The sequence below is a fragment of the Paramisgurnus dabryanus genome, chromosome 12, assembly GCF_030506205.2.
Source record: "Paramisgurnus dabryanus chromosome 12, PD_genome_1.1, whole genome shotgun sequence".
NCBI classification, from domain to species: Eukaryota; Metazoa; Chordata; class Actinopteri; order Cypriniformes; family Cobitidae; genus Paramisgurnus; species Paramisgurnus dabryanus.
In genome coordinates, this window is record NC_133348.1 from 24,351,819 (window position 1) to 24,365,618 (window position 13,800).

The window sequence follows — 13,800 nt, forward strand, 5'->3', positions numbered from 1 at the left end:
CCCAAGTCACCTGATTACACGGCCTACAGCTGTATAAAGGGCAGTTTGAGTGTTTTTTCACACAGTCTTGCTCTAACATGGCTAAAGCAGTGATTTGTGTGATACTTGCATCTCTGTTAGCCTTCTGTACATCTGCTCCAGTGGTAAGTTCAGTAATATATGATTAAATGCTGTGTGTCATTTTTTAAGTAAACCTTTTGAAATGTATTAACAAAATATGAAAACGTAAAAAATTAACTCTGACCAAGTGATTTAGAATAAATTTTAATGAGAACTGATTCCAAAAGTTGGTTTCGATACTTTGTATATATGTAAAGATTTTGCCACACCTGCCATAGTGGCTGAATTGAGAACATTTACTCACCTGAAAATTTCTCATTGATCATAAAATGGTAATTTGCATTTGTAATAGCTTTTTTGCACATTAGCGTCATGACTCAATGGTTTTTTGTTGACTTGTGGTTTTCTTGAATTTTAGTTTGTCTTGAATTTGAATTGAGCAATTATGTTGTAATTCCTAATAAAATCCAAATTTTTATTTACTTACCAAAGCCAATTTTGAATTACAATGTAAAATACAGTCAGTATCACTGCTTGATTCAAATAAATTCATCTTGGGGTGATTTGCAGGACAGGGTTTAGTCCCAGACTAGTAAAAAAATTGAGCTGCCTTAATATAAAAAGAACTTGCATTGACATATCTTACAATATATCAGTATCATTGTTATATGCACATTTTTGGTCAAGTATGTTTATAAAAACTACTTAAATGTCCCAACTAAGGCCTCCTCCTGGATTAATCTAAACCCTGTCCGGCAAGCCACACCATAAAGTGTAACATAAATAATTGTCTATATAATGTAATCACAATCCCCTTAGATGACCCCTTCGGGGTGAAACAAGGCACTTTTAGTAGTTGGACAGCCTAACCATACTACAAAGTACTGCTGTAAACTATCTATACCTGGAAGGCTCTGTATGTTCAGGCGGTTACTGACCCCACAGATTGCTCAGCAGAGCTGATAAAGCTTCTGCCGTCCATCAGCCAAACTAAAAATGAGTGCACATATCAATTGCTCTTATATATATGTGTTCAGTATGTATGTATGTGTGTATTCAGTATACACTGACCCGTGAGAAGCCAGAGTTTGCGTGCACTGATCTGTTTTGACTTGTGTAACAGGGTGTTCATGGTGGTTCAGATTCTCACTGTCCTCTGACGGTTAAGATTTTGGATGCCGTGAAGGGCATTCCGGCTGGAAATGTAGCTCTGGATGTTTATCGTCAGGGTCAAGGTGGGACATGGGAAAAGATTGCCAGTGGGTAAGACCACATTAATCTTCATGCTTTAATAAAGTCCCATCCCATATATTAATATGTAAACAGAGGGCAGTAGTGAAGTATTTTTACTCAAGTGTCTGTACTTTAGTGTTTTTCATTGGGAAACTTTAACATGACTAAAGTATATCTTACTTTTTACTTACTGTACATTTCATAAAAACAAGTTGTTTTATTACATTTAATTTCTTTACACTTAAGTCTAGTCCCAATATAAGTTTCTAGTAATGAAGTACTAGTACTAGACAAAATATGTGCCTCAACTGTCACTAGAGGGCGTTACGCTTTCTTATAATGCTTTGCACCTAAAGATTACGTAAAACCTGATGGGGCAGTTTTAGTGCCAGACTAAAATGCATGTTTGAGCTGCCTTGATTTAAAAACACCTTGTAATGACATAACTTAACCATTGTTTTGTCTCAAGATCCACACCAGTATTGTTTTTTGTAAAGTTTGTTGTAAAAACTCCCTAAATGTTCTAATCTAACTAAGGCCTAGGATTAATTTAAACCGTGTTCGGGAAACCGCCCCAATAAGTTGCCTCAACTAAAATTATTTAAGGAAACCAAAAGCCTGTAAACTTAAATATATTGAGTCATATGCAAATATGCACTTATATTTAAGGTCACAGTTCTCATATGCATGTGTTTTTAAACTTAAATGGTTTAAGCCAATCAGTTTCCTTAAATGGTTTGAGTTAACTTTTCAAGTTTTACAGTGTACCTCAGATGTACATGGGTCATTCTACAGAAATGTCCACTTTTGGTATGGCAAGATGTCTTAAAATGTATTTCTTTTTCTAACATTTAAACTTAGAACACATTATTAGATTACTCTTTGACTTTATAAGTACACATAAATGACAGCTTAATGAGGTTTTTTTGTGCATGTACTTCAAGACTGCATAGATCTTTTTTTTGTCACTGGTGTTACCTTACTTCTTTAGCAATATTAAAAGGTGTTTATGAAGGTGTTAAAGCTTAATTCTTAAGTGTAGCAGAATTCAATGAATTAAAAATTCACATGTGAAAGATTTTATTTAATGTGAAAGAAAAAAATCACAGTAACACCAGTGACACAACAGTTCACCATTCACTGGTGTTAGTGATCTTCGCTGCTGTTACCCATAAGGAAGGTAACACCAGTGAAAGTAACACCAGTGACAATTTTCATGAAAACTGTATTTTACAAAATTTCTGCTGCAAAGTATCAAACCACAGGGTTGTCAATCATTGTATATTCACTAAATTAAGTAGTTTAATCCATTTTTATTCTAGTTTTTTGCAATTCCCAAACAATAAGGGAAGTCATACCAGTAAATGAAACTAAAAGCTTCATATGAAATCATGAGACAAATGAGAAGATTTCTGATAACTGAAAAGAGACAGTGAACTTATATGGGCGTCTCTTCATACATCTCCAGGAAATTGAAAGAAGGAAGTCAAGTGATGTCATCAGTGTGATTTTGATTTTAAAATATAAAAAATTGCAACCCTAAAGGGTGTTTCATGTGTAATATTTCTGTAAAGGCTAGGGACAGAAAAATTGAAATTTCCGTAGAATGACCCACATACTGGTGCAAAAGAGAGCTTATTAATATCTCAAAAAAACATACTAGTACAGTATCTCAAAAGTACATATTTGTACCAAATGTTGGTAGCTGTACCAAATTGTACTTTTTGAAGGGTTTCGCCCCAGTGACGGCTTTTAACTCAATTTTTTCCTAACAATGTATTATGCTTCATTTTACAGTAAAGTAAAAGTAAAATAAAAGAAACATAGGATTACATATATGTTCAGTATATAACAGATATGATTGTTTTTATGTAAGATTTATAAAGCCATTAGTCTGATTTTTTGCTCTATTTCATAGCGTGCTAGATTACTGCATATTATTAATTTATTTACATCTTCACACACTCATCATCCTCACTATATCTCATTCCCATTTTTTTCAGTATTATTAATTCGCTTTTAATCTCATGCAGAAAAGTAGATGCATCTGGTGAGGTCCATGACTTGATAACGGAGCAGGAGTTCACTCCTGGTGTCTATCGGGTGGAGTTTGACACTAAAACATACTGGAAGGCTGAAGGTCGCACACCTTTCCACCAGATAGCTGACGTAAGTGAGCAATAAGAAACATTTGCACTCTCTGGGCGTTAATTTCTAGGTGGCTGAATCACAATCACGATTCTGTTATGATTAACCTCCTAAGACCCAAGCTTTGTTTTTTCCAGCTATTTTGTAGTTAGGAAGAACCAATAAATATAATTATCAAAAATGGTGCAAAGAACAAAAAAATTTGATGTCCATGTATGTGGACATCCAGGTCTTAGGAGGTTAATATAGAGCTCCTTTTTTTACAATCATGGAGCAGTTTAATTGGCTAAAATGCATGGGTCACTAAGCTTTTTTTTGCTATACAGAGCTTTTGCCTTTTACTATACAATGAGTGATGATATATATATTTAAGGTATTGAGGCAATTTACACAAACAAATGCTTACAGCATCTTCTATATCCTTGTTTGAAAGATCACATGCATAGTTTTATTTTGGTGAGCAACTACTGGTGTGCAAAAGACCAAATACTCTCATTTAGCAAATATGTGTGGAGTATTCACCTAAATGATTGTCTTGGATGTCAACCAAGAGCTATATTAACTGTGGAGGTAAATATTTAAAAGCCTATATCTTGTTTTCTATAGATACACAGGACAGTTTTAGATAAGAGCAATTCAGGCACAACTCATGCATGTACATGAACATGCATAGCACTATTTGTCTTCACGTACTGTTCACAGGTTCCCATTTTTAGGATCGTAGAACTGTATGTGACCCTGGACCAAAAACCTAGCAATAGCCAACAATATATTTATAATTATTAGGACATTAAGTAAAGATCACATTCCATGAAGATATTTTGTAAATACCGTAAAAAAAGTATTTATCATTAGTAATGTGTGTTTGGGTAAGGACTTTTCTCAATATTTTTTGCACCCTCAGATTCCAGATTTTCAAAGAGTTGTATCTTAACCAAATATTGTCCTATCCTAAAAAACAAACATTAATGGAAAGCTAATTATTATGATTATTTATTTTATATTATGCATAAATCTCATTTAAAAACTTCACCCTGGATTTGTGGTTCAGGGTCACATATAGATTTGTATTTGGGTCAATGACGTGATATTAATTCTTTTGTGTCGGTATGCTTCAATTAAATGTAAAAGGGTTAAAATTTCAAAATAAATTTGCAGATTACTTGCATACATTCTCCTGTTTGAGGACCAAGTCAAAAATTTCTGGTTTAATTTCATTTTGAAAGAATATTTGGGGGATAATTGCAAAAATGTCAATGTGGTATAACCTGTCTGTGTCAATTGGTGTAACTAGTATTTTTTTAAACGAAAATATAAATATATTTCTAAAAAATGTGGAATAAAACATAATCATCTAGTTTGGTGTAATATGATTTTTTCAAAACATTTTTACATCATTTGTCAAAGATTATTTAAATTACAGAGCTGTGTTCAGCATAGTCCGGAAAAAAAATTACAAAAATTCATTACAAATAACTAATAAAATGATATTTTAAAAAAAATTATGATTACACTTACATGTCATGAAGTTGGATAAAATATTAAATATTTCTCATTCTTTGGCGCAATTGGCGGTTACACCATTGGACATTTTCAGGTCTTAACTGTCATAAAAATGGTGCAAATGTCATTTTTATTGCATAAAACCAACATAAATACACTATGTGCATTGAAATAAACCTGATGTGTGCTTTTTAAAAAAGATTTTTGAATTTCTCATCTTGCCAAACCGTTTTTGTCACTGACCCATTTACAGATATAACCTAGTCTTTCGGACCACATGTATGTACTTTTGTCTAGCAGATGTGCTTCTCAGGTGTTTTTGTGATTGCAGGTCGTTTTCGAGGCTCATGCGGAGGGTCATCGCCATTACACTCTGGCTCTTCTCCTGAGCCCCTTCTCATACACTTCAACAGCCGTGGTAGTCAAAGCACACGACTGACAACACTGTAACATGACCCTGCACGTCATCCACCTGAACAGAGGAAAAAACACGACACTCACTCCAACCACACCAAAGAAAGACGTCCCACTCTGATCAAGTTTTCAACTATAAAGTTTTTTTAATTATCATTACAGAGCGTAACGCAGTGAACAGACCGGTACAACAAGAAAAAAAATAAAATCTGGAACCAGGAAATGTCAGGCAAAGCAGCTGTCATCACCAGACATTCTGTTTCTTAAACCGGTGTTAAAGTGGACCCACAAATGTTCAATTTAATGACTAGCAGTTTATTCAGTTTTGTAGATTGTTCCAGATTCAAATAAAAACATACAAATAAACTTAAAAGGGAAAATGTGCACCCAATTGTATTTTCAAACACCATCCACACGCACCCCACTGCACATCTCAACATGGAAGTGAAAAAAAAAAACTCAAGGCACAAATATGAATACTGCAATAATGTAACACTCTACATTACAGACTTGTAAAGGTGAATAAATCATCTTTTAAATTCTCTATCTATTATTTCTGGATATATTCAAAAGACAGGTGAAGATGATAAGGGGCAGCTATGTGAGGGTGGGATCGGGGTGAAATCTAAACCTGCATACAGACAACAGCACTAAACAAAGCTTCTTTGAGAGCTACGACTGACTAACCACCAGAAAACAAACCGACACGTTATGCGGTAACCCGGTCGGCATTAGCCGATTCTTCGAATCAGGGGAATGTGAAACCACCTGAATAAATGACATTCAAACTTCATATATTGCAACCCACCTCATTTAAAGAATAACTTAAGAACAATGTCAGCTCTGAACTACGTAAAAGAATAAAAACTTGAAAAAGCTGTCGATTAACACAATCCACAACAGGCAGCATATGAAAGCTACTTTAGTGCTGTCTTGTGCCTGTAAAATAAAATAAAAATAAAAAAGAGTGCACTGTGCTGGTGGAATGATATTATTATTTCAGCAAAACTGGACACTTGTACATGTGTACACACCGGATTTCCTCTTATCAAGTTCTAGATTCCTCAATTTACTGTTTCATGTGGAAATGATGTCAACATCTTATCAGTGTGCCAATGTCACTGCTTCGCTTTATGTAAAAACTGTACGCTCTGCGTAGAGGAAAAGCAAGCCGGGGGTTTTCAAGCCATCATCCGTGTCATTGTACAGCCCACAGCTATTCTCACATACAGACTGCTTATGAATATATGATATGATGTTATACATAGAGTCTCAACATATACAACAAACCGGCTTTAAGCAGTTTGCATCCATTCATTATTAATGCTTGAACAGGCAGTTTTAACTACGCGGTCTGATGTCCTAAAGAGCTACATTGTACTGTACAAAAAGAAAAAAGCAGACTTTGGCACTAGTAACCACCTAAGTCTCTTTCATCTATTACCGTCAGCTGTGTAGTTTTTCAGTTCCTGGATTTCTGTAACCACAACTGAAGAAATGGCAACTAGGAGAACATCCAATCAGAAGAGAGAAAGCATGTGACTTCAAAAGCCACGGGTGGACAGAACAAGACAACACGGGCTGCTATCTAGGATGCCGAGTGTACTTCAATGTCAGTTGTGAAGTAATCATGCTGCTGACATAATCTCACCGCAGGGGAACCGTTGTGTAAATTTGGAGTTGATTGAAATATGCACGCACGATACGAGTGGATATAAAACAGCAGTTTATAGGACATTTGATAACTTAATTAAAAAAATATACAAATTAAAACAACCTACGTTAACAACTCAACAACTTAAAATCATACAAAAAGGCAAGCATACAAAAAAAAGACCGTCGACCAACAGCTTGTAATGCTCGAAACTTTAACAGCATAAAGTCGTCATGGCCCAAGTGTACTTCGAAAAGCCATTCAAGAGCGACGCCGACACCGCTCTCTCATTTTGGCCCTTCTCGCGGTCCGACCAAAGCGCAACATCAGCCAGTAGTTCGTGTTAAGAAGCTACACACATACACGGACACAAACACACATAAACACACAGGTTGAGACACGCGCCAAACCCTGTCCTGGGCGTTTTGGCTTTAGCAGCTGTGAACCCGACCGGAACCCGAACGACCTCGGAGATGAACTCCCTCTCTAGCGTTTCTCGCTTCAGTACACCTCACATGTAAGACGGGAGAATGATTATGCCATCAACGAAAAAATAAACATTCGACGAAATTAAGACACAAAATAATCATGTTACAAAAAATAAATTAAGGCATGCAGCAGGTAATATCATCCGTATGTTGTTATCCATTACTTCTGCATTCTACAGTCTGATATTTTTTGTCACACACCCTTCAAGAATAAAAAAAATATATATAATAAAATTAATAGAATTCAAAACAACATATAGCTGCCAAAAATAAGTGTTTCCACTGGAATCACAGGCGTCTTTAAGTGACATAGCTAAAGCATTGCTTGAAAGGCCAGGTATTTACAGGGGACTCTGGGATGTGCATGCATGTTTCACAGCCTTCTGTATAGCAATGGGTTTGGGAGAATGGTTTCTATTGGTGCGCTAACTGAAATGAATGAAGGACTGATTTAAAACATCATCCATCCATTTGCTTCGACTACCTCGAGATCATTTTTTCTTTTTAAAAAAAGACGTGTATAAAAATCGTACACATAACATAACGTGACAGTATTTCTATTGGCGTCAACAGTGCTGTTGTAATGTAAGACCAAGCTTTCTACAATGTTAGCACGAAGGACTGAATTTACAGAGTTTGATAGCCTATAAAATTCAATTAAGGCTTTGCAGTAAACATCTGATTTGTTGATGCTGGCACTCCTCTCTTCTTTAGTTTGATTTTTTTGAAATGTATTGTGATCGAATTCTCTAAAGCCAGCATGGACACAGGAACATGCAGATAAACGATCACCCCACACACACACACACACACACGTTTACAGATATGATCCAGCATCCTCACACAAGCATACACACACACATATCACTCTATTAACTGTGCATTAAACAGGCCTTTGCCCTTTCCTCTTCTATTATTAAGGGCATTTGGCATTGATACATCACATTTTAAGTCCAACCCAATTGGAGGTCACAATGGGGTGGGCGGAACCTGTCAGTAATCTGATATGGGTGCGAGTTCAGGAATCAGATTCACCGTAATGTTCTTATACAAGCTACTTCGAGAGATCTCTGGCGTGTAGTGCAGATTGTTCAAGCCGTCCAGATGCTGTCTTTCTTTGGAGTACCTCAGCAACTTGTACCTGAGGGGAAAGCAAGTTGAACTTTGGTTAGCGTGACCTTGAGCTTATCTACAATATGCAAAGATCAACAAGCTTGTTAATGCAAATATTCTTCTGTCAAACGTAGGTCATTCCGCTACAGGGTACGCACCGACAGGCACTGACTGATGAATAGTTTTGGGTCAGGTCAAGTTTAAATAGGTCAGAGGTAAAAAAAAGCTGTTTCTCACCCTTCAAATACTCAAAATATGTACCTCAGCGGTCACTAGGGCACTTTTAAAAAGTCCTAATATGTACTATTAAGTATGTATATGTATATTTGAGGTACTAATGGCTCTCTTTGGTACCAGTATGTATATCTGAAGTACTAAAATTAACTAAGGTGCAAAGTGTACTTTTTAAAATGGTTCAGACCCCCAGTGACAGCTGAGGAACATATTTTGACAATTTTTTCTGACAGGGTACACCAAAAAAGGTTGAAAAAATGAAGGTTTTGTCATTTGCTTTTTCATTTCAAATCTTTATGTCTTTCTATTTAACAAATCATCAAAATAAACATAAAATCTAAATTTTAAAACCTCATGATAGCTTTGTGTAATGAACAAACCAAATATTTCTTTAAGACAGCAAGGAGAGGAAAGACATGTCAAAATAATGAGTGAAAAACATAAATTACAGTTTGTATTAAGGCATTATGTGACGTCAGATGATTTGGATTATAACTTGGTAGAATCAGAGTAGAACTGAAGCACCTCCCTTTACCCAAATACCACGACCACTTTTGTAGCCCCGCCCACAGCTTCACGTGACACATGTGTGTCTCAATAATCAGTAAACATCTTTAAAGATTGCCAAATGTAACCAAAATGACTTTTAAATAAAAAAAAATCTGAGAGACTTTTATTTTGACGCGGTGATCTGTTATGATAGAGTAAACATGGGAAGAACACAGAGACGCTGGATAACGGAGGCTCCGAACATAACATTAGGAATGGTTAAATGGATAAAATAAGCGTGGTTAAAGTTTGTTTTTGAAGAAGTTCCAGCTTGCGTGGGGAGTGTTTGTTTACTTTGTGTACCGCGGATTCGTTTGTAAAGAAGTCGATGCTGGATTTGCAGAGAAACTGTGATTAAAAGCACCACTTATATTGGACTTGACAAAAATGACACAGCAGTATACACAGTAAGTAAAACATTTTACTTTAAGTTACTGGGTTTCACTATTGCTTTGTTAGAAGAGATCGCTTGATAACATCAGTGTCTAAACACGTATATTTGACTGTTTTAATTTACTAAAAACATTAAACGATTAATAAAGGTACAACACTTAACAATACGACTGTAATATAACGATAGAAATATACAAAGTTAGTGATAAGGAAGGACTTACCAGACGCAATTTAAATTCTGATGTCCGCTTACTGTGTTGTATACGGTAATTTAGGCAAGTTGCGTTTGAACGGTCAAACACTCAACAAAGCTTTTTTTATTATATAACTGTGGTATGTAACGTTACGTGTATCTAAGAGCAAACTCACAAGCACAATAGAAATATACAAAGTTATTGATGAGGATTTATCAGCCGCCGTTTAGATTAGATTTAGATTATCAGCGCTTACAGTGTTGTATACGTCAGTGGTTCTCAAACTTTTCCCGCATGCGGCCCCCCTTGTGTACGGTGCATTCCTTCGCGGCCCCCCCAAAGAAGATGTATGACAAAAAACTGTTCTAAAATTTTACATTTCAATTAAACAAAACATTAAGTTATACAAAGTAGTGCTGTTGGTTAGTAGCCTTATTTTTTTAGGTTTAATTTCACAGAATTCATGATAAATGAATGTATTTTAAAAAATGTCATAAAACTGGGGCCCCCTGGCACCATCTCGTGGCCCCCCTCGGGGCCCCGGACCCCAGTTTGAGAACCACTGGTATACGGTTATTTAGTCACATCGAGTTTAAAGTTTTGTTTCTACTTTATTATACGTATTGTCATTTATGTGTATCATCTTTAGCACCCAGAATCTTTTGTGGGTCGAACATATATGTGTTCGGCTGCTATTTTTACACATTAATGTTTTTAAAACATTCCCCCACATGTAATGACGGGGAATGAAGCGGTCCAATCATAGCAGTGGGTGTTTACGTCCAGGTCTTCAATGCAGCCCGCCCCTTCAAACGAAACTTTTCTCCAGAGAGCCACTAATCCAGGTTACAAAATAGCCTATTACTTATTGCTTTTGATGTTTTTGAATCTAAAAACCAAGCGAACATCATAAGTAGACATCAGACAACAGTATAAAACAATAAAATCGACAAATTCACCGCCCCTTTAAGTTGTGTACACCACTTTTATGGTGCCTTTTATTTTGCACCCTGACAGCCGCAGTCCACATTTACTTTCGTTAAGTAAATAATAATAATAATCATATGAAATATAGATAATAAAAGTGAAAGCACATAAAAATCGTATATAACATTAAATAAAATATGCACTGTAAGAGTATATAAAAAATTGAAACAAATTTAAAATAAAAATAAAAAAGTAAAATTAATACATTTTTGGGTAAACATGCAACGAAGGAAGGCGGCAGAGCGGCAACTGTATCCTTTTTCATTGACCAAAAAGCTTGACCAAAAAGTAATTTGAAACTGTCAATTTAACTATACTAAGCCACCTTTTTTATACCTTGTGCACAATGCACGACTGTAGTCAAATTGCATTGACTGTAGTCAGATTGTAGCAAAAAATGAATAAGACGCCTGGATATCAGGTTTCAAATCTGTCTTTTTGCCTTTAAGTGTTGTGTACGTGCTTGCACTATAGGACTAAAGGTGAAGTGACCTGTGCCTTCCTGTCCCCAACTAGAAAATATCAAAGCAGAGGAATTTCAGTCATGCAGTGTGCACTACATCTTAGTGATAATGTCAAGATCTTCTGAAATGTTTAATACAGATAAGCAATCTCACTGAATGAATTACCTCAGGGGATTTTAAATAATTGCCGCATTTATATCTAGTAATCATATTGGTAAATGGTAAATGGACTGCATTTATACAGCGCTTTTAACAGACCTATGACCATCCAAAGCGCTTTACAATTAGCCTCACATTCACCCATTCACTCACACATTCATACACCGACGGCGGTGTCAGCCAAGCAAGGCGCCAGTCAGCTCGTCGGGAGCGGCTGGGGTTAGGTGTCTTGCTCAAGGACACCTCGACACTTGGTCCAGTGGAGCCGGGGATCGAACCACCAACCTTCCGGTTTGTAGACAACCTACATGAACCACTGAGCCACTGCCGCCCCATATCATACTGTTACTAAAAGGTTATAAAAAAATGTGTTTGGTGTGTCGTGTGTGGCTCGCCATATCAAAATGTGTGTTCGAAACGCCATGTTAACCTTTGTGCATTATGCGTCATGTCCAAATACATACCTGCTGCACATGGTGAAAGGGTTAATGATGAAAGAGAAGCTCACATTCATAAAATACTTGCAAGACACTCACTTAACACTAGACTCTGATTTCACATAAGATTAAGCGAGTATCTGGCAAACGTGAGCATTTCTTTCATCATAAACGCCTTCGAAGAATCTGCAGCAGGCACATATTTTGACATGATGCATGATGAACGAAAAATGCTCAAAAAAAAAAGTCAACGGCCACCAATGATGCCCAACCTGAAACTGTGCGAAGAAATGTGTGATGGAGAATTGTTTACCGAAAAAGAAATAAGGTCTTGAGTTTTTCTTTGAATTAAAACACAATATAAGATTGTATTTGTTAATATTATTTAATGCATTAGCTATCATCAACTAACAATGAATAATATTCTACAGAATTAATTAATCTTAGTTTATGTTCATTACAGCATTTACTAATATTTTTTTTTTTAAAGGGGACATTTCACAAGACTTTTTAAAAATTTTAAATACATCTTTGGTGTCTCCAGAGTACGTATGTGAAGTTTTAGCTCAAAATACCATATAGATAATTTATTATAGCATGTTAAAATCGACACTTTGTAGGTGTGAGCAAAAATGTGCTGTTTTTGGGCGTGTCCTTTTAAATGTGAATGAGCTGATCTCTGCACTAAATGGCAGTGTCGTGGTTGGATAGTGCAGATTAAGGAGCAGTATTATCCCCCTCTGACATCACAAGGGGATCCCAATTTCAATGAGCTATTTTTGGTCCCGAGCAATTTCACGACCGTCAGCGTTTAACACAGACGGGAAAACAACAAAATAGGGACCGTGGATATGAACGACGTGGATTGTTTAAAAAAAATACAACACTGAGCTCACCGCACGCCACATGTAACTTCCGCTTTCTCAACGGATTTTGATACCGATGTGTGAATGATGTCTTACTGGTAAAAAGACGGAATGTCACTGCATGTGTGAACGGCACATTTTTGTATTTGCTGGTTAATTCATTCTAGGAAATTCATGGTAATTTACCAGAATTACTGTGTGAAAGAGGCTATCGTCTTCAACAATGAAGGGGCTTATTTTGCTATAACAACCAGCTCCCTGTTCATCATTACCCCGCTTATTACGCAGTTATTTACCTCATAAGTATGGTAAGAACATTAAATATTGATTTGACATTTTATTTGCTATTTTTTTTACAAATGCAGACCTTCCGTGAGGAAAAACCCATTTACTTTCGGCTTTAAGATAAGACGAGATGTTCAATTGTCACAAACACACCATTTGGTTTAATCACTTGTAAAAATAATGTAATTTATGTTATTAAAAGACATTTAAATATTGAATTTTTGTAGAATATTAAAATGATCTGCAGTATCAGGGCTACTGTGTGTTATAAGTTTTGAGCGGTTCTTATCTGGGAATAATTAAGAATTAAGCAGGGTTACACTTTATTTTGATAGTCCACTTTAGACATTCTACTAACTATAAATAACTTTGCAACTACATGTCAACTAACTTTCAATATTTTGCAACTATACGTCAACTAACTGTCATTAGTGTATTAGTAGACTGTAAGGGTTAGGGTTAGGGAAGAGGTTTGGGTTAGTGGAATAAGTTGAAATGCACCTGCAAAGATTCTCATAGACAGTTGAATGTCTGTTGAGATATCATCACCAAAAAGTGTTAGTAGATATTAAGCAGACATTCTACTAATTCTCTAAAGATTGGTAGTTGATAAGTAGTT

At 35.9% G+C, this 13,800-nt stretch overlaps 2 protein-coding genes across 2 annotated transcripts in view; one reads left to right on the forward strand and one right to left on the reverse strand.

Moving 5' to 3' along the window:
- Positions 1-5,738, forward strand: ttr (transthyretin (prealbumin, amyloidosis type I)). The gene is made up of 4 exons (XM_065257285.2): positions 1-143; positions 1,184-1,323; positions 3,327-3,462; positions 5,276-5,738. The coding sequence occupies exons 1-4, from the start codon at positions 78-80 to the stop codon at positions 5,381-5,383; spliced, it is 450 nt and encodes a 149-aa protein (XP_065113357.1). The 5' UTR covers positions 1-77; the 3' UTR covers positions 5,384-5,738.
- The window catches only part of b4galt6 (UDP-Gal:betaGlcNAc beta 1,4- galactosyltransferase, polypeptide 6), a 26,617-nt gene continuing 18,298 nt past the window's right edge, over positions 5,482-13,800 (reverse strand). Inside the window, exon 9 of the mRNA XM_065257284.2 lies at positions 5,482-8,641. Within this exon, the coding sequence (XP_065113356.1) occupies positions 8,494-8,641 (148 nt within the window). The 3' untranslated portion in view covers positions 5,482-8,493. The remainder of the gene's footprint in view (positions 8,642-13,800) is intronic.